This window comes from Ischnura elegans, chromosome 8, assembly GCF_921293095.1.
Source record: "Ischnura elegans chromosome 8, ioIscEleg1.1, whole genome shotgun sequence".
Classification (NCBI taxonomy): domain Eukaryota; kingdom Metazoa; phylum Arthropoda; class Insecta; order Odonata; family Coenagrionidae; genus Ischnura; species Ischnura elegans.
This window is the reverse complement of record NC_060253.1, coordinates 35,056,694-35,083,757: the sequence shown is the minus strand read 5'-3', so window position 1 is coordinate 35,083,757 and position 27,064 is coordinate 35,056,694. Positions and strand designations below refer to the sequence as shown.

General features: G+C 37.0%; 1 protein-coding gene across 2 annotated transcripts; it reads right to left on the bottom strand.

Annotated features, from left to right (window-relative positions):
* Window positions 1-23,629, bottom strand: LOC124163677 (cell division cycle protein 20 homolog). Of its 2 annotated transcripts, XM_046540736.1 has the most exons (12): window positions 23,515-23,629; window positions 23,288-23,417; window positions 22,686-22,804; window positions 21,801-21,916; window positions 21,167-21,310; window positions 20,678-20,804; window positions 17,854-18,050; window positions 15,546-15,725; window positions 13,440-13,570; window positions 11,606-11,753; window positions 9,506-9,607; window positions 1-879 (listed from the first exon to the last, which is right to left on the bottom strand). In XM_046540736.1, exons 2-12 carry the CDS (start codon window positions 23,398-23,400, stop codon window positions 670-672), a joined length of 1,587 nt encoding a protein of 528 aa, XP_046396692.1. In that variant the 5' UTR covers window positions 23,401-23,417; window positions 23,515-23,629; the 3' UTR covers window positions 1-669. The 2 variants fall into 2 exon arrangements, with proteins under 2 accessions (XP_046396692.1, XP_046396693.1); XM_046540737.1 differs by lacking the exons at window positions 23,288-23,417; window positions 23,515-23,629 and adding an exon at window positions 23,127-23,219.
* Between the last annotated feature and the right edge of the window lie 3,435 nt (window positions 23,630-27,064).

The window sequence follows — 27,064 nt, the reverse complement described above, 5'->3', positions numbered from 1 at the left end:
ATAAGCAAAAATATTAATCTTTATTCATGAAGGGAAATCAGGCTTTATTTTACATATGTATTTAAATTACTAGATTTAGCAAATATCACAAATCATTAGTCATACTCTTGGTTTAATGAAAGCCAGAGGCTCATAAAAAAATTTCAAAATTATAAAAACATGCAATAAAAGCTTCATTCACACTGATCTCAAGCAAAGCAAAACAAGAAATGCTTGCAAATCAAGTCCATCATCATGTAAGACATCACCACATTAATTTCGTACTCAGGTAATCCATTTAGTACAATGGCTGCCTTGAGAAGTCAAGTTTCACTGCGAGTAGCAATCGTGAAAATTCACTTCGAAACTCAAAAAAATTACTTGCGATAGACACCAATTAAATATGGTGACTGGAATGCTGTTTCTTTAAGCAAATAACACAAATAGTCATAATCCAATTGTCTTTGATGAAATAAATAATCGGTCAATCAATAAAAATACCTTGGAACACTAACATCATATTCTTGGAAGTAAAAAAAAGTAGTAAAAAAATGACACAGCAACATCAAGTCATCCTCCTCAACATTCCAGAGAATGGTCCCAGGAGCTACGCTCGTTGAATATTGGCACTTGTAGCACGCATGAAATGCATACTTAGTATAATTTGATGGACAGACCGCCAAAATAAGCCTAGCGTATGCTACGCTTCAATATGTTGTTCACAGAAGAGGTCGAGGAACTGGTTGATGCAGCCGCCGCCTTCTTCACAGAGGCTGGGTCAGGCTGGAAGCACTTCCAAGTTCGAAGAGTTTCATCAGCGCCTGCAGACAGGACAGTCTGACCATCTGGAGACAGAGCGAGATGGAGTACTCGAGCTGAGTGCCCAGTAAGCTCAGCCACCTGTGGTAAGAAATGAACCCACATTTCAATTGATGGATTCTTCAGTGTTCCGTACACTGTTCTGTGTACTGTTTGTATTACCACAAGATAAAATTCATACTACACCGCTAATAAATGGTAATCAAAGAAGATGGAAACTTATCTAGCATATATGTACACAGTACGCTGACAGTAATCATTTTTATGCACTTGTGAAGTGAGAAGATATGGGCAATTTAGCATAATTTAAAACTAGATACATTGCAGTGATAGCTGTAGGTAATTCTTCTAAATTAACATTACTTTGGAGCAATTTTTTCAGCAGTAAAATAAAGAAGAGAATACGTTTCTCATTTTGATTCATCGACAAGCCTAAAGCTAAATTTTCAGTCTGCCAAAAGAGCAATGAAATCTGGCGTCCCCCAGGGCTCGATACTCAGGCCCCTACTTTTTTTGTTGTATATAAACGACTTACCAAGTTGTGTCCCAGAAGCTGAAACTGTTTTATTTGCAGACGACACTAGTGTATTAATTCAAGGGACTACTCCAGAGTCATTACAATACAAAATAAATTGTACCATGAAATCTTTTCAAAATTGGTTACATGATAATCTGTTGGCCATAAATGTTCAAAAATCTGTGTGCCTAAATTTTAGCAAAGAACAGTGTACATCAGTACAACTTAACGATGTTGACCTCTTATTTGCAGACAATGTAAAATTCCTTGGTGTTGTATTCGAGCCATCCTTAAAATGGTCCTCACACATCAATTCAATAATACCCAAGCTAAGTAAATCTCTGTATCAGCTTAGATATCTTCACCTTAGCGTAAGCTTTAATATTCTGAAGATGCTATATTTTTCTAACTTCCAATCCATACTGGCATATGGCCTCATTTTATGGGGCAGTTCCTGCCACAGTGCAAAAAATTTTAAATTGCAAAAGCAGGCCATAAGGACTCTCTTCAACCTATCTTATAGAGAGTCCTGTAGACCTTATTTTAGTAAGGCCAGTATAATGCCCCTACCCTCCTTGTATATTTTTGAACTCATTCTGTTTGTTAAAAATAACATGAATTTATATGAGTTAAACTGCAACATTCACCAGCATCATACCAGGTCAAACCTAGATATCCACATCAAAACTAGATCTACCACACTAAATACTGAGGATCCATACCACAAAGGAGCCAAACTCCACAATTCACTCCCTCAAAATATTAAAAAAATCAACAATTTGTTTAAATTCAAAACTGAGCTCAAAAAAATTTTAATACAAAAACCTTTGTATTCTACTGATGAATTTTATGCTGTATGTAAAGAAAAACTTAAATGAGTTATGTTGTATGTAAGGAAAAACTTAAATGTAAATTAATGTATTAAATATTGTCCTGATGTATCTTTAATTGTCATTTGCGTACATACTGTGTTCTATTGCCATCGTTTGTTTGTGTTTTTATCCTTTATGTAATATAACTTGACGAAACTATGCAATTGTATTGCCTTCAGCGAATAAATTATTATTATTATTATTATTGTTATGTAGTAATAGAAGGATATGAAAACTGTTATTATTTTAACAAACTCCTAATCCGAAATCAAAACTGGTTAAACTAAAACATTAATTTCCAATTACAACACAGAAGAAAATTCATGCAAAGAATGTTCATTCAGACCATAAAACAAAATTCTTATGGAGTATTCAGCAGGTGAAAGTGAAATATAAATAATTATAAATTAAAATATCTTCCAAAGATAGTTATACGGGATAAAATAATTCATCATAAGGTCCCACATTAGCAAGCCAGTAAGTGAAGCAGGAGAGATAAAATCAATCTCAAAATTATAGAACAGAAAATCACATAAATGGGAACAGTTTACCACCTAACAATACTAAAGAGGTAAAACATTTGAACAGTTAACAACTGTGCTTTCTTATAAATCAATATTTCGTTCTTTCTTTGAGACATCCTCAAATCTGGTGAATTGAAAAGATTAGTTGATTCATTATTCCTAAATTTTAAAAAAGCTTTTGACACAGTAACTCAAAACAAACTTTTATACGAATTACAGCCACGTGGATTAAACAAAACTAGTAAACTGGATACATGACTTTCTCAGAGATTGTAAGCACAAAAGAAATTTTTGAAAGAATTAGCTCTGATGCAGAAAAAAGTGACATCAGGTGTCCCACAAGCGAAATTCGCCCCCTTTTGTTCATTACATACATAAATGACTTATGCTCTTGAATTAGCAGTAATAGAATTTATTTTCTGATGATGCTGTCATCTACCATGAAATTAGTTGTCATTCCAACTTTGAAATACTGTCACTAGATTTAAACAACGCTTATGTGTGGATCCAAGGGTGGGGACTCGAACTTGATCATATCAAATGCACTGTGGTACATTTCCAGCGGAGGTCATCCAATTATCCCCATGCATATGTCCTGGATATCAAGTTAAAATGCAAGCAACATATGAAGAGAGGTATATGGTAAATGGTACGATAAATTCAAACCCATCATGGGGAACACATTAGAAATACAGTAAAACCTCTATGTAGTGAACCTCTTTACATCGTAAACCTCTATACATCGTACCAACCCTCTGGTCCCGTCAGATTTACATGTAAATTTATAGGCAAACCTCTCTATAGTGAACCTCTTCATATCGTAAAACCTCTATATATCATAGCAACGAGACACCCCTGAGACGGCCTAACTACCTCCGCATTTCGTACCGAGACAACTAGAGACCATTAATGCAGCCACGATAACGAACATGGAATGACATTTTCAGCGATAAAAGTTTCACGCTTATTCTTTTCTTTTACACCTTTACTATACTGTAACATTCATGTTAACCATTAGCTTGGGCCATTTTTTCCATATGAGAGCATACCTAACAGTTAATAAGAAAAAGGCAACGAACTATCCTAATCATTTTAAGTGACAGTAAATGACGACAGAACGCATCGTTTTCTCTCGAATCATGGTAAAAATTGCGCGATAGCACTCGCTTTCTGTTACTTATGGCTTTATTTTCCTGTAAGTGCTTACATACTATGTTCAGTTAATAAAAGAGGCGACCAGCGCAGCCTATAATCCCTTGCCGGCGGAAATATTTCAACTAACTTCACTCCCATTCATGGAGACAGAATTACTCAACCGCATAGCTACTTCCGTTTCTAAAATGAAAATATTTCATGAATTTACTGCGACTCGAAATAAATCAAATACAGTTTTGCAATCATTTTATTCCCATACTTCCCGGTGTAGCACTTTCTCACTGCCGCCTTGGTAATTTTTTCGATGCTTTCGTGAACGATCGTAGTTTACAATTTATTGCGCTTAGCGACAGTCATATGTCTTGCGTGCGTAATTATGCCGCGAAATCTGATTCTTCCATCCGGGAGTCCGGGGCGTCAATTTCTAGCAATACTGAACAAACATCACTCCATGCGCGACAATGTTAGGTGAAGGAGACAGCTAATTAACTGATACGCGGTAGAGCAATGAAATTTTTTACCGTCGCCGCCGCATTCTGAAGTAGTTCGCCCAGCATTCTCACTAGAAAATCACGTCGTTTTGCAGACCTAACGTTTACTTGTGCCCTCGACTGGGCTTTTCTACGGAACTCTACAAGCATTGTATTTTAGAGAAAGGGAATTCGACGAAATTTTCAAAATTACGCTCAATTTTTGTTTATTTTTTCCAATAGTCACGTGTTTCTTTATTTTTTATAATCTATAACAAGTCATACGTTATAAGAATGATAAATCAATTTTCTAAAATATATAATAAGGAGTATTTTCAATTATTTGCATTAAAATATGAAAACATACGAAAATTGCTTAATTAATTATAAGCTGATGACGGATTCGACAAATAAAACAAGGCGGCTGCTTGACATTACCACATTCTGAGGAATTTTCCGAGCCATATAAAAGTTGTGAACTATAAAGAAATATAAAAGTTGTGTACTTCTCTCCAAACACTACTAGTAAATTACAACCCTTAGACCAGGGAATTATTTCTTTGGTCAAAAGGCATTATCAAAACAGCTAGTGATATATTTTTTATGGAGAGTGAATAGTGAAAACAACATTAAAAGTGCTCATGGAACATCCTTCAGACCATGCACAGGCTGTGCCTTTCGTGGAAGGAATTAATATCTTCAATTTTTGAGAAATGCTTCATCAAGGCTGGGATTACGGGTGGTAGCAAACAGGAGGAAAGTGATATTTGAGAATGAACCTACAGAGTACGATAAAATCAACAAAATAGTTGACATAAATTCAACATTTGAAGACTTTGTAAATGTTGATAATGATTTATTCATATGTTCCCCACATGAGTTGGAAGATAGAGGTGAAGGAGATGTATATATATTGCAGGACACAGGAAGAGATGGATTCAGAGGAAGATGTTGGTAATGAGGAATCAGTTACAGTTCCCACCAAAAAAAAGGTTGAGGATTCATTGAACGTAATTGAATGGTTTTTATTAAGCATGGAGGAATGTGATCATAATATGATTGTATTCAATAGAATTATATCGAAAGAGTTTCAAAAAAGGTTTAAGCAAACCCAATAACTAATTTCTTTCCTAAAAAGCCCTCTTGAACAAGTTACTTTTACCTTTGTGTAATCATTAAATTGTAAATATATGTTCACTAATGCATGCATATATGTTTAAATATATGATTATTATGGTTTATTAATAAAATGGTGCCTATCACAAAAACCTCTCTATAGTGAACCTCCATACATCAAATTGTCCAAATTTTGGTCCCCTCCATTACGATGTAAAGAGGTTTTACTGTATTTGTGAAAGCCCTGAAGAAGCTAGGATTCGTCAAGCATATTACAGGAAGATTTTCCAATGAAAAAGCAAAAGAGAGTCAGTATTTCAAACTTGTCTGGCCACACCTTGAATATGCAGCAAGTATATGGGATCTGGTGCAGAGAGACAAAATCTATGAACTTACATAAATACAAAAGAAAGCTGCTTGATTCGTAAATACTGCTACAATCATACAGAAAGCATTACACAGGTGTTAAATGAATAAGGCAGGGAGCCACTAGATACTTGGAGGCTGCATGCTAAGCTTACATTGCTTGAGCAATTTAGAATAGATATGTACCTTTATGTGTGATGCTGAGGTCATCATTTTAAAACCCCACTATACTTCGAGGTCCAATAGAAACGGTAATTTAAGAGAGATACATATTTTGTCGAACAGACAAGTATGGGAATTCCTTTTCCCCCCAAATAATACAGGACTACATATAACAAATGCTAGGTGTATTTAGTCAGAGCATTTCCTTTTTATTTGTAAACTGCTGGTATCCTAGCGCACCCTCCCCTCCACACACCTATTGAGGTACCTTGCAGGGTAATATGCAGATATTAGGGATGGTCAGATCCAAATATTTGCGGAAATTGCCCTTCATCGGATACATCAGATCCAAATTCACGGAAGACAACGGATCTGATCCAAAATTTTAAATTATAGCTTCAGTGAATGCAATGCCTCACAAGAGTGGAGAGAGTTCCGATTCTCTCTTCGAATGTGCACAGTGATTCTCGTCCTACTCATGAACCATTTTGTTTGAAAGCTCTCTCAGGGGTTACATAGCAGAATTTCAGCCATGGAAAATAAAAAAGGCAAAATACGACAGGCACATATAGTGACTCTTCCCAAGAGATTGAACAATCACCGGGGAAATTTCAGCACCGTAGGATAATAACCACGTCAAAAGTAACTACGCCGCAGATTTCAGAAAATCAACCTCGTCTGTCCATCAGCCCATGCATCTTTTGTTTTTTTTTCGTTTCCGAAATCACACAGACCATAAATCATTGTCTTATTAGGGAAATATCAAGTTACACGAGAACAATTGAAGCTCGTTTCATCCTTTACCCATCTCACCAACTGATCTTTTTTGGCCTACCTGCTTCAATTATCCAGTTCTAGAGGACAAATGCTAGGTGAGTGACTTTACGGGCCCAAAGGTACCTTCACCTCCACCTCTCCTTTACGTGCTTCTGCTGCCCACCCCTTCCTCTAGCTGAGCAGTCATCTCATTGCTCCCGCACCTCGTTGCATGTGACGTTAATGCTGTTTTAAACACTTAATTGTGTTGCAGATTGCGCAATTGCAATTTAATTTAATGATATATGTACCGATAAAAATGCCTTTCACTGTGAAGAAACATTTTGGGGGGTCTAAAACCAGAGGTGGCGGGGAATTTTTTAACAACGGGGTACAAAGTAGAGGATTTCAAACTACAGTGCAACCTCGATATAACGATACCCCAAGGTGCACTAATAAACACTCGCTATAGCGAATTGTCGCTTTACCGGAGGTGGACCAAATAATAGCCAATATACCTGTTGCGAACAGATATACAGGAACAGGAGTCGTGCGGCGACAGATAAACATCTATCCGATAAACGTAAGTATAAATCCAGACGAAAGGCGATGTTTTTTTGCATCACTAAATTTCCTTACTCAAATAACGACTAACTATTCAAACAATTTATAAGCGCCGCACTGAATAAAAATCATGCAAAGCATTGTTTCGTCAATCATTATATTTATCGAACGACAGTTTACCACATAAATTTGAGACTGAGCACTCCATTAACTTCATTTCTAACAGATCGCTAGCAATTACAGAGGTTAAGGAGTCTTGATGAAAGTCTTCCGGCGGTGAAACCCTCGCTATGGCGAGAGCCAACACCGAAAGGGTCTCGTAAAAACGAATTTTTTAACATGCTTATTATAGGGTCAATTGACGGTGCATCGTCTATCTCTCGTAATAGCGGGGGTGTCGCTATAGCCCATACTCGCTTTAACGAGGTTCCACTGTAATTTGAACACTTTTCATAATCGAAAAAAAATTCATTTTTCAAATAAATCTTTTGAAAATCCATGATTTTTCAATAATTTTTTTCCTTATATGAAGGAAAGTAATTGTGTTTTTATAATTCAAGGGGGTCTGGACCCCCAGACTTCCCCCCTCGCTAAGCCACAAGTCAATGGTTTATCCGAAGATTTTTCCTATTTTCACTTCCAAACCCAAGCATAACAGTTTAGGTCCCAAGTGTGTACAGATGTTTTTAAAAAAACAACTTGAAAGCCTATAAAATTAATTTTAATCTATAAAAATATTAAAATGTGCATGAAAATCTAAAAAGCATTCCTTTGATTGTATGTACCCAGAAGAAACTTGAATAATTACTTCCTTTCATACCATGAATTTGAAAATGCATTTGGATCCAAAAATATCCGAAGATCCAGCTCCAGAAATCAAGGATCCGTCCAGCCCTAGTGGATATACAGTAGACTCACGATTATCCGGCTGCGGTATATCCGTGTTGCAGATTATCCGTGCATGATTTTCACTCTCGCTAAATATGTTCCGCGATCTTTATTTTTTTAAATCGGACACAAAATCACCGGAATTACTGCATTAATGCTACAGAAGCAATTGCACGCTAGTTGCATTCATGGGAGCACCGTGTTCCTGTTTTCCAAGCCTCGCAGCACACGACCGTGCTCCATGATCACAGATACACATCCCGCAGCAGCTGCAACCTGGGCAACTTGTGCAAGAGGCGACTACGTGGCATGGTGCCTTACAGTGTAGTTTCTGACGTCGAGCAGTCGTTTTGAAGCATTCGTGCAAACCACTTTTCTATCTCCGTGATCACAAAGCCTCGGATGTGTGGTATTCGAAACCAGACCTTACATGGAGCATTACTAATATGAGAACAACCATGTTATCGTTCCTAAAAAGATCGCGAACCGACAAAGAAAGCTCTCAATGAGTCCGGGAAGCACTCTAAAATAACAGAATAACTGCATAAATAATTACATATTGTTTGTTTTATGTAAATTATGAACATCATTAAAGTGAAAGTTAGGGTTATCTGTGTTTTCCGATTATTCGAGCCGTCTCTCCCCATCATTAGCCCAGATAATTTGGAGTGTGCTGTAGATGAATCCTTAGAAACTGCTATACATATTCCCACAGGGCTTAAAATTCACAGTAATAAAACCTCCATTTAATGGGGGGGAAGTAAGATCAATTTCTAATTACCTACCAGTTTTTGATCAGCTGGTTGTCTTAGATGGGCAGTTTGGGCACCCACCTTGCAGAGGACCTTGCGGCCAGAAAGGAACTCGTGGCACCACTTAGGAACGTCCATACATTTTACACAGTAAACTTCAACCAATTAGCGATGCATGTCGATAGGTGTCTTTTTCGCAGTCTAAATGTGCAAGACAGACCGAATATCATACCTGGATGGAAATGTGAGGGGAAGCTCCATGGAAATGGCTGCTATGCCAACAATGAGCGGTTGACAATACTTTGTGGTGTTCGAGAGTGGTAGTGGAACACTGGTGTTGACAGATTGTGCATAGCACTTCATGCAGCGTCGCAATGACTTGGGAGACCTTATTTTTAATTTTGCCCTCGTGTTACAGATAACATTATACTGCAGTTTTGGCTCATGTAATTAGCTACACATTTTGCAAAGGGATATCTTGATCTCATAGACGTATTTACAGTATTGAAAAAAAATGGCAAAAAATTAAATATTACACAGTATAAATGGCATAATTAGCACTAACCTTTTGCATGATAGGATATTTCCAGATGACTATCTGGTTATTGGCAAAACCATGACCAGACACCAATTCTTTGTAGGTGGTGGACCACAATAAAGAGCAAACCTATAGGAAGAAAAGGTATGAAAATTTGCATTATCTACTAATATGATACTTCGTATTTATTTTTTAAATAATAGCTTTGTATGTCCTTACATTACAAAAGACCAGCCATCTATTTTACATGACTTTTCACGTAAAATAAAATAAAACCATGGTTTGAAAAAATATCTTATTAACCAATTAATTACTCTAATAAGGGTGTCCAGCAAATCAAAGCAGAAAAAATAATGCACAATTCCCGGTTTTCCAGGAAATTTTTACAAAATTCCAGATTAATCCATGATTACTGCAATGGATAAGACTTTTTAAACATCCAAATTACTTCAATACTTTTAAATAATATTAATTTATGTTTTTAAAAGGACAAGGACTAGGTTAGTAAGCACACATTGTATTAAAAATTTAAATTTATTCAACACAAACCAAGACACTACTTCGACCTCATAAGTAGATGTTCACCTGAAATTCTATTCTTCGTGTTTTTGAATCTTACTTGAGTCAAGCGGGCTAGATATATTTTGATTCTGTTTTCATGTCTGACAATCTACGTTTCGATGCGGCTGTAAAAGTTCTACTAAGCTCCTGCACTTAAAATAACGACACATTGAACACATTTTAGGACAGAAAATGGGTGTTTAACTGGCAAAATTTTATCAGAAATGAATTTGAAATAAAATATGTATTTTGCAATTCCAGGTTGGAGCAAATAATTTGTGCATAAATTCTAGGGAATAAAAATTCAAGCACAATTCCAGATCTTCCAGGTCTCTGGATACCCAGCCTATTCAGATTGAGGACTTTTTTCTCTGTTTTTCTCTCAGATATTTTGACCTGCCTGCTGTCGCTGATGTTTATTAATCTTACACCAACATAATACGCAGAATATGGTACTGAATAAACAGAAAATTATGTACCTACTTAGTCTCTTAGCACAATATCCGGAAAAACTTCACATGATCTTCCCTATATCAAATTCAAAATACTGTCTATGCCCTGACAATACCCTAATAAATGGCAAATTTTTAACTGGATTGAAAATCATTTATTGAGAAAAAAGAAGAGACTGTAAGTGTGGAGGAATAAAATCCAGAATCTCAAGCTCTGATATCGCTTGAAATACAATATTTTTGAAAATTCTCAACATTGAAAAAATCCCTGCTTGCACAGCCCTACTTAACCCTTTCACTGCTGTGGACGTACCTAGTACGTCTGCACGGCAGACTGCTGTGGATGTACTTTTTCTTCCTCCCTGCCATGCGGTCAGCACTTTCACCGAAGCACTTCGAAGGGTCGCTAATCCACGACCCTATCCTCGACCAGCTCACCCACGCAGGACCGTCTCCTCGACCCTACGAGCAGGCAGCCTACCTCCCGAAAAGTGACCGCTCTGACTGCAATTTGAAAATCAATCACTCAATACGATCATCAAAAACTTATTGTTTTCATCGCACTCCTGCCAATCATGCTATCAAGTACGTCTTTGAACCGTGTTTCTGCAATGAAAAATAACGGTTTTGTTAACTTTGCTAGATTGGCCATTTTTCCGGTTGTCCGCAGCCACGTTTTTGGAAAAGTTAACAAAATCGTTATTTTTCATCGTAGAAACACGGTTAAAAGACATTCTATGCTTGATTGCTTCATTGGCAGGATTGCGATGAAAAGAATCATTTTTGATGATTGGATTGAGTGATTGATTTTCAAATTGCAGTCAGAGTGGTCCCTTTTCGGGAGGTAGGCCCCCTGCTGGTAGGGTCGAAGAGACGGTCCTGCGTGGGTGAGCTCGTCAAGGATAGGGCCGCGGATAAGCGACCCTTCGGATGGTGTACCACACCCATCCTGGAAGTACTTGCTCCATGGGCCCAGGAAACGCATTTTAACATTTTCACCGCATGTGAGGAGTAGGTTTTCGGAGATTGAACAGCAGCGAAAGGGTTAAATTGTATGTATCTTTTAAAGTATTACCAATATAGCAACTTAACATAATCTAGAATATTCCCTTACCTGTGATCTAGTGTCAACAGAATTAAGCATTGTTCCTAAGTTACAATTCCAGAATTTAATAGATCTATCAGCAGTTCCACCACCACTAGCCAGAATTTGAGACTGCCACGGGCACCAAGCCAACGCCTTTACTGCTGCTTGGTGAGCACTGAAAGAAAGGAGAACAACAAAAAATCACATAAGGACTCCATATTTGCTACTTTCATTTCAGAGTAGGACTACAGCAAACTAATTCAATAGGGTGGTTTCCTATTATTTTTAATTGCCTAAATTGAAAGATTATTACTCCTGGAGTACATATTTCACGTGTTTACATTTTTAAATGACGATATCTATTTTTCGCCATTAAATAAAAAGTGAACATTTTCAAGCACGCGAAAACGCAACGGCTAAGTATGAATGCTGGGAAAAGCCCATGTATCGTCATTCTGCCGCCACGTGAGGCCACCTTGGTGCTAGGCTACGAGCGCCGATACGATGCAGGCTGCTAGCAGGTAGCACTTGTTTTAAATAAAGATTATTAATACCCTATCAAATGAAGGAAACTTTCAGACCATGGGCAATTTTAATAGGTGATTATTAAGACATGTTTCCCTGAGCTCTGTGCCTCATGCATGCATTGGTAACCTCAGACGATGTAAAACTCCTATCTACTCGTATAGAAACTAGGTCCCTGTGACGTCACGTGGAGTGGCATCGCATGGGCGCCAATCTGGCCTTTTTCAAATGAGGATAAAATTGACCCTTGCCATTCGTCTAAACCGGTACATATTTCTAAAACCAAATAATTTGTATACTTCATATTTGTATTTTTTTATATATCTCGTGATATATAAAAAAATATATATAATTTGTATACTATGAATATACTAATGGTGGGTAACGAATTGCAATCAATGCCTTTCGTTTTCTTTGATGAAGGAAACTACCCTATTGGCAGAGGCGGCAAAGTCCTTTGGATGGGAATTCGAAAAGACACCCCAGCAAAGTGCTTTTACCATTTTCCTTATTTATCAGAATAGAGTCCCTTTTTTTTACAAAAATGCCCATGATAAAGGCAACGGGGGACTATATTCAAACACACTTTTTTTTATTTTCCCGAAAATGAAGCCTCAAAATAATGGGAGGGGACTAGATTCGGTGAAATAAGGTAAAAAATTCGGTAAATAAGGTATTCGGTAAAAAATCTCTTATAATTACAAAATACAATGTAAAATTTCAATAAAAAGTATAAACATACTTGTCAAAAAAACTTTTCTGCATTAACTTTTTCAGAAAGAATAAGAGTAATACACAAAAAGTGTTACTGCTGTTTCAGGTGGTTGGATATTGGATATTGGGCATTGCATTTGACCTGAAATTTTTTTCAGGCAGGAAACTGGTCGCAGTCAAAAAGAAATCCTATTCACAGCAAAATATTTAGTAAAATTTCAGTTTTACGAATTGTAATATATTGTAAATGTAAACTATAGTATGCATAACAAAAAGTCTTTGAGATATCCCTTCTTCCAGCAGAAGATTATTCAGAGCATTTTATTTTTATCCTGCTCAAACTTAATTAGCCGCATATCCAAACACACTGACAGACTGATCAGTCCATCTAATTGTGACCTGCCATAACAATAAATTACCTCTTCTTTGCTCTGCTTAAAAAAGCATATTTCTGCAGTAACATTTTCAAACACTAACATCAGGTCTAGCCGGAAAACGTGCAACAGTATATACAACTAGCTAACATTAAATATATGTGATTGGGTAACAGTCTTTTCATATTACCTCCAATATCTATAAATTTATCTTAAGATGAAATGATATGAAAGAATAAGAGTAATACCTGAACCTATAAACAGGCTCTGAAGCTGTGTGGATTTGTCCACCACCAGCAGCTGGCCAAATATTTAAGATGTTGTCATTACCTCCAGTAGCAAGATATCTTCCACCAGGGGACCATCTTAGTCCACAAACCTAAAATAAGACAAAAACTTTAACAAGGGAGTAAATCTCACCCCATTCGTCAGACCAGTAAGGACTGTCATCCCTAACTTGGGCGGACAGTCTTGAATCTAACAAATATTCGAGTCACACAAAAATTAAGCAAAAATTTCCAAGCTGTAAAGACTATGTCAACAATTTTCCACGATAATTTTTCAAACTGTTTTGTTAAGTGGTTTCACAGAAAAATAAGTCCTTAGAACTGCTCAAAATGATAGAGCATTGTTTAATACTAACCCAAAAATAAAATAGACCATAGGTACAATATATAAGATTATGTATAAAAATTACAGAGGATCACCTTATTTGCATAACCCCTACAAACATAAAACATAACAAAAATATTCTCACAGGGTTCACATAAACTTTCCTCTTTCAAATCCCACGACTTATCTCGCACAATATTCATTTTCCTGAGTTTAAAGAGTAGAGGCTTTATATCTCATTTCCAAATAAAGTATATACATCGAATTGAAGGTAGTTTAATTTTGAATTTACTGACAATTAATGCTTTTTTACTGTTATTAAATCCCATGAGTGCTCAACAAAAGAATTCAGGGCATTTGTATGTATTATGGCCAGGTGGATGAATTGCATTTAACCCTAATACGGGCAAGGAGAGTCTCTTGGACTCATCGCATCACATTTTTGAGAATTTTATTATGTTATTGAAATGTCAGCATGTTGTAAATTTTTTACTTCTTCTAATTGTATATTTCCTATAAATTAGAGTAAGTCAAACTTCTTTCGGAATTAAAGTAACTTAAAAAATAATTTTTTTCCCTGAATTCCCACAAATCCGGGAAAGGTAAGTCTGTTTGCACGAAATGTAAAAAGTAATGTGCATTTTACAAATATTTGGTTTGAATTGTCAAAATAATGAAAAATTATCACTTTGTACACGTAACGATAAATATATGGTGTTTTATGTAGTGAAAACAGAAAGAATTAGTCAAAAGAGTCTACTGTACTCGCTGTTTCACTATTTTTCACTGTTTAATAGTTTAAATTAAAGGAGTCCATTGGACTCACCTTGCCTGATTACGTCAGAAAAATATGTTGCCCATATTAGGGTTAAAGCTCTGTAGCAGCAACTTGGATAAAGGTATTGAATTTCCCTCCAAGCTAAAAACTTTTGTAATAAAGTAAAAAATTTCTCGCGACCAGACCCATCAGTATATTAGTTACAAACACAAATTCTAACACTGATGATTCAATTCCATGCACACAAGGATATAGTCATTAGAAACCTATGAATGATGAGCAAATTGATACAATAAGTTTTTTGCATTTTTTTAAATTAAAACGTTTTCTGGTGCCGGATGCAGATTATGTTTTAGCAGAAAGTTGACGTTCTCTGCCATGATAGCTAGCATGTATAGGAATAAATTTATAAATTATGCAAGCCACGAGCTTGGCTCAAATATCAAATTGCAATGAAGCAGACTTCGTTTACAATGAAGTCTGTTTCATTGCAAAATCAAAGTGGATAGATCTCAGAAAGTTCAAAAAGTTAAAGACCTTGCTTAAATGTTTACATACCAATCACAAAATAAATACCACTGACTGAAATTTAGTAGCAGTATTTCATCAATATTTAAAATTTATCTAGCAATTTAAGGAAACAAATTTACTTCAGATGTTACCTCTTAAGAAATTGCCCAGTTAACATTTTTTGCCAAGGTCAGAACTACAAAAATTGTAATTCATGGTTTCCCCTTTTATTACATTCATTTAAACCTCAAACACAACATTTCTCAACTCTTCCATGCGTTAATTCAGAGATTTAAAAAAAAACTGACTTTTTTTTGGAAAATATGAGGGACCTTTTTTTCATGTCCTAATAATGCCATACCCGCATTATGGTGGGTGTTTTTTCACCAAAATTTAGATGAAAATTGTATCCTTACTCTAAAACTTACGAATTAAAAGCAATAAGGATACTTACCTCCTGAGAATGGCCATGAAGATCAAGAACAATTGATTCAGCCTGTCGTACATCATGCTGATGAATATGTCCAGAGCGACTCCCTGATGTTAGTATATATGAATTCCAGGCCAACGATCCAACTCGTCCTGAATGTCCAGCAATAGTTCTGAGTAGCTTCTCATTATTGACATCCCAGAGCTTAATGACAAAATAAAGGGCACATGAGAAAGAGTGACAGTAGCAAGATGTCAAGAAGTAATAGAAACATCTGGAGATCATGGTAGCACACAACATTTACTATGATTAACTGCTCACTGAATTATATATTCACCAATCACTTGCATAGCCAACCTTTCCAAACCAACCCCAATATTTCCTTTCCTACTCTACTCTATCTTCCCTACCTTAAAACAACGATTTTTTCAATGGAATGAAGGCAGCATGTGCTACCTAGCAAGCATGACACAAATATCACAGTAAACATACATAGGAACTTTGCACAAGTTTTGAGCCACTTTTTCAGTAGGTTTACTAAGTTTTGGCCGCTACCTCGAGGGAATGTTGAGATCGAATTTTGGGCTGCTTATAAACAATTTACTTTTAAGTCTAGTGGTATGCAATTGGCTGGTGTAGGTGACAAAGCCCTTTTATCTTTCAATATTTTTCAGGATACAATACAAGTTGACCTTGTTCTAAAGACCCAGAGTTGGACTGGGTCCAAAAATTGAGCCCAGTCCAACTCTGAGTGAGATTGATTGTATAATTTGTGAAGGTATTTTTATGACTAAATAGCTCCCTAAGCTCAACACAACCACTTTGGATAGCTGCTTGCTCTAAAGGCCATTTTACATGGAGCACATCATTGGGCAGGTCAGAACTGAAAACCTGTTGAAATTGTGACCTTGGAATTAGAGTAGAGGCTATTTTGCTGTCTCACATCTATGCATTCTCTCATGTGTTCTAGCAATTCACCACGTTACACAGTGAAATTTTGATTGCACCTTAATACATACGTCAGATTGCACAACGTTGTGCCCCATGTAAAGCGGCCTTAAAACTTATAGTAAAAGTAAACAACTGCATACCCTGATGAAGTAGGGAATAAAAAAGCTCAAAAGCTTGGTTTGTTGTTCGTCCAGAAAGCTCACTACACCAGCTAATGCCAAACAAGTAATCATTCAGAGCAAAAAAATTACAATCCATGAAATTGTATTTATAAATAAAATAGTCAAACTCTATCGGACTAGGTGGTTTAGGTGAAATATTGAGGGAATGATGTAAGGGAAGTCACCAGTCACAAGAGGATGCACTTCCCTAGAGACTGAACTAAGGTTTGAATTGGTAAAAGTAAGGTCTAACAACCTCCCATTAGTACTATGAATGTTGTTAATTTGCCGAAGGTTAAGGAAAAAAATGAGTCTGCTATAACTTTGGCAGAAGGAGACAGTATTCTGGGTGGAATGATATCTAATTAGATTAATAAGTCCCAAGAAGTTAAGTGTTTACCACAAGTGTGGCCACCATATTCTACAGCTCATTATTATTGACACACTGGCATCTTGTGAGACATCTTTCTGTAGCCAATTATGTAGCAGTAGCTAATGCTAATTCATCTAACCTAAAACAAGGTCCATGAAACCTGCAATATTAGAATAACATTTAGTAAACGGCAGCAAGAATAAGATTTCTTATTAAGCAATTCTACTATTTTTACAAAAACACTTATAGTTTAATGCAAAGATTAATTGACATCACCTCTTTTGCTCTGATTTTCCTCTATCATTGTAATCGACAATATGAACAGTCTATCTTTGCAATAATTTGGCTAGATTCTAAAGCAACTATCTTCTAAATAGACATTGAAATATTGAAGCATTTACTGCTAGATAATTATTAATGCATAAATAACTTAAGTTAAACACTTTTTAAGCCATTTTTCTGAAAAAAATAATTTATTAGGCATCAGCACTAATGAGTTTGCATTTTAATAATTGATGTATGGGATATTCCGCACAGTACATCCTGAACAAGGATAATTTTCGAAATACTCAAACACCAAGAAAACAGTCAGCAGATGCAGTTGAAGTTTTTTCGGGTTTTCCACTGGGTTAGGTTCTCCATCTCTGCCTTCATCTTGGCAGAGATGGAGAACCTCTCCTGGTAGGAAACCCGAAACAACCTCAACATCGTCATATGCTGGGAAAACCTCAGATCTTTCTTTAATCAACAGATGCAAATGGTTTTAAGCTCCCTTAGCACACCATAAGAATAAAAGATCTTAAATTCTACAAGGTAGCAACTTTTGAAACAAATTATACCACTGTACCTGAGTGCTTCCATTACTAATTCCAACAGCCAAATAGTTTCCCTCTAGTGCCCATGCCAGTGATGAAACATATTCTGACTGAGAATTCAACTCCATTAGATGAGCAATGCCTCCACTTCCAGCATCCCACAGGTAAACACTATTTCCAAGAGCCACAGCCAGCAAGTTGGAAGGTGACCAGTCCACCAGGTTCAAATCTAAGATAAGAATGTTGACAACATTTCAATAACAAACAAACTAGCACAAATTTTTCACATTTGTATTAATTGGGATTTGAACCTGCATTTCCCAAATTCGTGCCAAGTGTTCCACCACTTAAACTATAGCACTTTGTTTCAATCAATTTGAGGTTACAAAAACCTAAATATGTTACAAATGCAACTCATTTGGTCTCAGTCTTGGTATCGTGCCTGTCATCCAATTGCCGAAAACTGTTGAGACATCTTCGGGTCCAGTAAGTCACACACCTAGCATTTGTTCTCCAGAAACGGAGAATTGAATCAGGTAATATGAAGAAGGTCAGTGGATGAGATGGGGTAGGGATGAAACACGCTTCTATTTTCCTAGTGTAACTTGATATTTTCCTTCCAAGGTAATGCATTATGGACTGTGGTCTCGGAAAGGAACAAAAATATCAGAGGCATGGGGTGATGGAGGGCCGAGGGTTTTTTTTTTAACCTGCAACGTAGGCCGTTTTCCAATTCGCAATTATTCACCCTTCGTGCACTTTTTGATCGTCAACTTACAGATGTGACGACAGCAAGGGAGGATCCAATTGGCGAGGGCGCAAGGAAACGAAGGGTAAGTGAACAAGGGAACGTGGATGGTCCCTCATTAACGTGCCTTCAGAGGAAGTGGACGTGAAAATGGCGGCAATGGAAAACTCAGAAATCTTGAACTGGAGTTTTAAGTAATTTTGTGTTTATTATGTAAGCTCTTTTACGTACTATTATATCGGCATTGTGAATTCTTGCTCTTCACATGCAAAAATATAAGTATAAAAGTGAAATTGATTCTCAAATCAACCACTAAATGTCCTACCACTACCCCGTGCGTCACATTTCGTTACTGCCAATAGTTCGCATTATTTCCGTTCACACTTTATTGCGCCAGTAGAGCATTTGTAAGGGAGCAGGGTGCAAGGAAGAAACTTTACGAGGGAATGAGTGCATACTACATAGATTGGAAAACGGCCAGAAATGTCACTTTTGACGTGGTTGTTATCCTATGGCATTGAGATTCTCCCGACAGTTGTTCAATCTCTTTGCAAAAATCACACTAGATGCCCGACGTATTCTGCCGTAAAAATTTCTGCTGCTGAAATTCTGTTGCATAGCTCCTACGAGAGCTTTCAAACAAAATGGTTCATGAGTAGGCCAAGCATCGCAGTGCAACGGCGCATGCAAAGGTAGAATCGAAACTTTCCACTCCCTCGTATGGGACGCTGCATTCACTGAAGCATAAATTTAAAATTTCAGATCCATATCTGATGCCTTTGGATCCAAGGTATTCAATGAAGGGCTATATCCACGGATATTTGGATCCAAGGTATCCGATCCGACCATCCTTTTAAATAGTGTAAATATAACAAAAAACAAGAATAAAACAATCTCATGAATAACAATCACGTTTAACACATTCAATACATACAAAAGGTGGAAATCAAAAAGAAAGTCTTCGCAATTGGCTATTGAAACTGGCACAGGAGGCAAAGAGGTCAAGAGAAGAAGTATTTTTGAGGGAATTGCTAAGAGAAGGTAAACGGTATAAAAGGGATTTATGGGAAATTGAGTCAAAATTTGGGTTGGGGTAGTTTCAGTAAAATATATGAACGACAATTTTCTATAGTTTGTTAAGCAATGGATGGAAATTTAGCACATAATGTTATGTGCAAAATGCTATGCGCCTGGCATTATTTTGAAGGAGAGGTAGGAAAAAAAACAAATCAGCACCCCCAAGTTAAATAAATGATATTAAAAATAAGTTCGGCTGCCATTAAATTTTGCTTCAAATCAAGCAACAGTAATGATCATTCATGGGATTACAATTTTTTTTACTAGGAAAATATGCTATGAATTGAGATTTCAACAAAAGATAAAATAATCCTTCTGCTTAAAACAAAAGATGCAAATACAACCGGTTTGGATTTTTAAACAAAGACAAATGATGTGATGACGAAGGAACTAAGTTGTTGTCCACTGGGTGACAAACCTACAGACTAGTTTTTCCTCAGAAATTATCTCTGTTAATTCTTACTTAGTCAACAGTACTCACAATCTCATGCAAACTAATTCATACGAATGAATTAATAATTTTAAATGACCTTTAAGGTAAAAAATTGATGTAATTTGGCTATATTTATCTGTTTACCAGCACATTATCAATCTCGGATTCTAATGCATAATATTTATGAAATAGAATGCATAATTCTCTCCATGGTAATCCTACATTCCGAATATAGTAAAACCTATATACGCAGTAAATTATAGCCGTGGAAATAAATGAACAGTATAGTTGCAAGTATACATGACAACTGAGGAGGAAACCAAAGTGGGTAACTGAGAAAGATACTCCATTCACTATCACTTACATAACAATTTTGACCTCTTTTTCTATAAAATGCAGTAAATAGAAAACTAATGACCCTATAAAAATCAAATTTAAAGAACACAGCCACAACATTCCCAGAAGGATATGGAGAGATATGTAACGTAACAAGTGCAGTGATTACTAGTAGAAATAATTATTATCACCACCAATGCCTAGAAATAAGCCACGAAATGAATTCAAAATAGCATGATATATTGGTCAATACTAAACTTACAATAGTCATCCAGGATATCAGGTGCATCCAATATCCTTTCAGGTGCTTGAGGTATATACCTAGTTGATCTAACTGATCCAGGAGTTTTGGACTGTGTGTAGACCACTTTCATAGAATTCTGGTGACCCTGAAAAAATGTTACAAATTCCATGAGACATTCAGGCTTGGCATCCCCACGGATCTTAAGATGCTTCTCCAATGCACAGCATCAAGTGATGGCATAACACTTTTGCAGAATGAAAATAACGGCTGCAGAAACACAAAGTACTATCAATGCTTAAAAGCCTTTACTTCCAGGAATTTCTGAAGCCTATGCACCAAATATTGTAGAAAGACAAAGATTTGGGGATGCTTAAGTCTCAGATTTCCATCAACATTGATTGTGAATAAAACATTGAGATCTTGCAGTATAGTTACAATTGTTAGTAGAAAAATAAAACTTAAGCAGGGCATCAATGAAGATATCTTTGCATCAGAGCAGATAATTACCTCCGGAGCAGCAGGAGCTTTGTTTCGAAATGCCAGAATCCTGTTGCCAGCATCATTTCCCATCAGATTCTCTGACATGATTCGCTGCTTCTCCCTTACACTTGGGCTAAGCGAATCATCATCTTCTATTTCTGCTTGGTTTAACTAATATTAAAAAGAAATAATATTTATGTATTATAGGCATTCTTTTATCTTAAAATTGAATGAAATAATCCTTTGGCTATGTCCTGAAATTTCCAGTCCAAACGAGGATGATGATGTAGATTAGAATTATATTATAAAAATTAGCATGCTCTAAAGTCATCATTCTTGTGCCTTTATATTGAATGAAAAAATCTATGAATGAAATGGCTGTGCCCTAAAATAGACAGTCTAACAAGCAGTTTCAGTAATTCATAGGTAGCCCTGCTAATTTGCTTCCAATCTCTCTTGTTGACATAAGGCACAATCCCCTATTTGCGTCAGAAACATTTCAAAGCAATTAATCCACTTTACTAGAATCGGTACTTCGCAGTATCAACAAACTGATGGTATTTTATGATATGGTAATAAAATCGTAAAATCATGACTGCAGAAGAAATTTGAAAAATCACAAAACATATATCAAATAATTTGCAGTATCAAAATTAAATACCTTGAAGTGACCAAAGTCAAAATGGGTGGCGGAGCGATTAGGGATGAAACGATCCCCACCATTAGGTGTCCTTTGCTTCTTTCCTGAGCCAGGGGTGGAGGCACTTTTCCTTTGTCCTGAAGAAAGCATTACTTCACGTTACTGAAGCTCAGAAGGACATAAAAGACTAGCGCTATTTCCTTAGGTGGTATTTAGAAATTAAACTCACATTTAAAAGACATAGGATCAGTTTTTATTTAATTCTCCGAGTATTGAACCATTTTTATAACTTAGGTTTGTTTACACAGGTGGAGAACTGTCATTCAGATAGGGATGATTTCATGTAGTAATTCAAATACTATGTAAACGACTATCGAAAATAAACTGAAGAGTAACAATTACCTCAAGAGAGACGGCTACCAACGGTAAACTAATGCATATGACAATCTTCAAGGCCTGTCTTCAAGTCACCGAGTCAAGCAAATGACCTCAGATCCACCTTTTTTTTTATACGAATCTGTTGCAAATAATCGCTTATACGTGCCCTAGCTGTGAATTTCAACACACGGTAAAAACAAGGTTGTGCACAAATAACTGAACGAGAAGTCTACAAAAAGGGTAAAATTGATAACATACCACGATTTCATACGACCCAATGACCATCAACTGTCGTTGCCATAGAAGAGGACAAATACCACTGATACCACAAAACAAATGCAAATGAATATAGAAGAACACTTTTCTGAATTGAAACCTATGTTACTTAATCTTTTAGCCGCAATTTAACCAACATTTCGTCATTCAATCAGGTAGTAAACACAACAACAAAGCATAGAAAATGTTAAACCACATTGCATAAGTACTTATGGTTTCGGGACTTATTACTTCATTCAGGAGCCACGTTACCTGGAGACTTGGAAGGAGTTTTCCTGGATGTCAAACCGTCTGATGAGCCATTTCCTTTGCTCGGAGTCTTGCCATGTATGGATTTATTACTGGCCGTAGAATTCGATGAGATATTTAAGCTAGAGGGAGTAAATACAACAACCATATTAGAGAAAATGAATAGCATAATTGCCGGATGATCGATCATATCATTTCATCACATGATCATTATACCACACGGTACCATGTACAAATTTTAACTCTCCAATGCAAGAAATAAATATAAAAGTACACTCAACTTAGAAAAGATTCGTTTGTCCAAATTTCTCAAATCAATGCACATATACATAAAAAGATAATCCTTCGCCGAGGAATCATTTATCTGAACAAAATATCCCAACTATCAGCAAGACCAATGTTAACTTTCATGGGCGAGTTCCATAAAGTTTAAATGGCACCTACCACTTCGTGTGGCTCACGCACATTGTCTGACTCTAATAAGAATAATCCACGCACATTCACTGAGGACGGACGATTCACATATGATGATAAACGGTCAAAACGATGAAGAAAATGACCATTTAACTCAGTTCCACAAGTGCATTACACAACATCCTACTCACCTTGAGTTGGCAACCTCAAGACATTTCCTTTGCCACCTAGGCATAGGACCTTTTGTAGAATCATCCATTTTCATGAGATTGTTCAATTCATTAAAATACTGGGCATGGGACATGTCGTATAATCTAATTCCTGAAAAATGAACGCATAACTCGAGACGATTTAAATGCACAATTACATGATATAACTCCGAATTTAAAGAATGATATTCATTTATGGTGTAAAGTACCTTAAAATTAAATATATTATATACAGTAAATCAAGCCAGACCGGCTTCACTCGTTAAAATTCACTCAGATTGTGTTCGTTCAGCAGCTTTCGAATGAGAGAATTCGAAAATCAGCGGTAGCCGTTAGAAATGCCAGAAGACCGACGTTGCCAGACCAATGGATCCTAGTTTGCCAAGTCTCTACTGCCTCGCCGCGAGATTCGTGTGCACGCCTGTTCATAATTCTAATGATTCATGATTATAATTTGTGATTATATGCTTCATATTCACTTTTAGAAGAAAGCAATTAAAATTTTTATCTATGGATCTTATTTATAACGAAAGAGAGAAGCAGGGCAATACGCTAATGGATTTCGAGAAAAATATGAATGTTTTTGGTGAGTAGGTAATTATGCAATTAAAAAAAATTGTTTTCTTTGTATTGCTTTCTAAGAGAATTTTTCAAGAAAAAATCTATTTATCAATAATTATTTGTGTGTACAACCTTTCCACATTTGTTTTTAGACAAAAAATAGCTTTGTTACACCTTGATCATGCTATTATATAATTAATTCCATGATTTGGAGTGAAAAGATGGACAAAGTAATATAGATTTTAAAAATTCATATCCCTTTTGGCTCCTACTTCGAATATATTCGTATTTTTAAAATATGTGTTTGTAATTTTTGTCTGAAATACAATCTCTAAAATTATTTTGCTATTTAAGTACAATCAAGGAAGTATTTTATAATATAAAATAGGTACATTTTTAAATATATGTAAATGCAAAATCATCACTCAGTTATGGATAAAAGTATGTTACCATAAAAGAATAAATAACTAAAAACATATGAATTTTACAAATCCAGTTGTTCCAAATACTTACCAAATTCGAATTATGAAAATTACAATAAAAACCAAAGATTTCATGAATATTGAGGGAAGGATGGACATAATACCATATATGAGAAAAGCACATTTTTGGTTTAATATTTTTCTCAGAAAATGCATAAATTTTGCTTAATTTTTTACACAACAATGGACAGAGATATGAAACTGAATGCAAGGAAAAAATGCTTATGTCGAGACCCAGGAGACAGCTGCAAAGCTGGGAACTGCGGAAAACAACAACGAGAAATATACTTGGACTTGGCTTATGTCGAGTTGTATTTCATAAGTAATTGAGCAGAAGGCCTCACAGCAAGGAGAGAGAGAGAGTCCAAAACACCACCCAAACTGTTTGGTTTTTCATTAAGTACGGAGTGTGCAAAGTCTATCGAAATTGTATATTTTAGTGCAAAATGAAATCATAATTTCAAAATACATACTTTCTTAAAATACAATCTACCTTTGCATTTTTAAAGTCACAATATTCAACACCACATATTTGAAATTTCAACATTAACCTCCTTTCATTATGAATAAAATGCAATAGCTGGACTTAACCGCATGAATTTTTGACTCCTCTAGAAGTCAATAAGTTAAAATCGGTGGTGAAAGGGTGGGACGACCGGGTGGCAAGGGGAAAAATTTTTCCTAGAATAAAACATACTTCTGCCCTGGGCTAATCTGGCCATGTTCCTTTACTTGGGTCCCACGGTATTCACTGGTCGGGTCCAGGACCGGATTAATGGCAAGGCAAAATAGGCATGTACCCAGGGGCGTCGCAGTCCAAGCCAGCCTTCTATCACCTCATGCAAGTGGCTATAACTTTTCATAAAAATCAGGGAGGGGGGGCTCGATGGAGAAGTGCCTATATCGTAACTTTGGGTATATCCGGCCCTGGTCGGGTCAAGGATGGATTCAGCATCAAATTTTTGGGTGGGGAGTCATGACCTAGGTCCAGGGAGTATGGTAAACTCCCTGGGAGAAAGGGGCATTTTTACAGTAGAGACTGCTATGTAGAGACTCTACAATAAATAAAATTCAAAATTCTCTCAAATTTGGGACTTGTAGCCATAAATTTGCGTATACACTCCCTAGAATCCTTTAAAAGGAAGCAAAACTATTGAACACACTAAAATTTGATAAAATGTGGGTGAAGGGGGTTGGGGTAATCTGGTAATTAACCTAACTTCAATAAATTACACGAAAGTAAATTCGACCACGTTTATTACAACGGTAAGCGATACATATAATCTATGTTTCTCACATGCGGAAGTCCTTCTCCGTTGCCTTTCCATCAGTGTCTCTCTCTCTCGCGGCGCCCTCCTGGTGCTAGGTTCTGCGTACCCTGGTGGCAGCAGCAGGGACCTCAGGGTCCTAGGGCAATGACCTCAGCCAGGTGGCTGGCCTTGGTGATGTCACTCGAATATAAGAGCTATGCCACATAACCCCTCTGGAGATGAGGGAGGCCATTATCGGTAAACAGCCATGCGGCACAGGTTTGGGAGATGGGGCAACTTCGCTCACACTAAGGGAAGGGGGAGCCTTGCAGGAGGGACCACTTAGTTTATGTGGTCTGCTAAGGACCCAAGGGCGTTCAAGGACATCATTCTGTCTGTCGGATGGGGTGTTCAGCCAACGTCCCATTAGTGCCTATTGTTAAGAGTAGGCTAATGTGGAGGCTGGGTTTCTCTCCACTCATCCTTCCCCATGGCACAAAAGACCTAAGCCATCAGTTACCACCTCTGAATACCATACCACACCTGCCATAACCTTTTTGGAGGGCCCCAAATGATAATCACTAGGAGGACCAGGGTTGTATGGATACCCAAATGGACTAATACCCATCATTTTGATGTGTAATAATTATTTTAAATATTTATTTGTTTGTGTTTACATTAACTGCATATGAATAACTTCATTAAATATAGCCTTTTCTTTTATTTATGAATACGACTGAGTAATTTTTTACAAATCATTTCTCAATAAAATATTTAGAATGAATAGCAGTCATGTCACTCCTGCTTCCATTACCCTGACCTACCATATGCCACTTGGTATGGCAGATACATATGCATCTTATAACCACTTAAAATGTAAGAAGGAATTAGGTTTCCAATCTGCACTGAAGGAGGATATTCAAGCCACCCCAGCGTAGCTCGTATATGGCGAGCCACTACACCTTCCAGGGAGTTCCTCTCCCCCACCAGTGGCCCCATCCCAACACCACCTACTTCACCTCGCAGCTCCGGGGGCACTTCCGAGGCCTGAGTCCTCGACAAGCAGCACTCCACGGCGCACGGCATGCCTTTATCTTTAAGGACCTGCCATCAACGTCCCATGTTTTTGTGCGTCATGGGGCCCTCCAGGCCCCTTACAATGGCCCGTACAAGGTCCTACAGGGGGATGGTAAAACCTACAAAGTGCGTTTACCAAACCGTGGTGCTAACATCGCCATTGACCGCCTGAAACCTGCATATATGAGGAGCCAGTCATCCCTGAGGAGAGGAGCGAAATCCTCATCCCGACCACAAGGAGGCAGCCATCAGCCCATGTGTTGCCATCTACTAGCATCCCACCAGCTGATGGCCCAACTATTACACCTGCAGCTCAAGGGGCACAACATACACTGCCTAGCCGCCGCCCTAAGAGGCGTGTCCGTTTCCCTCAGCATCTGGAGGACTAC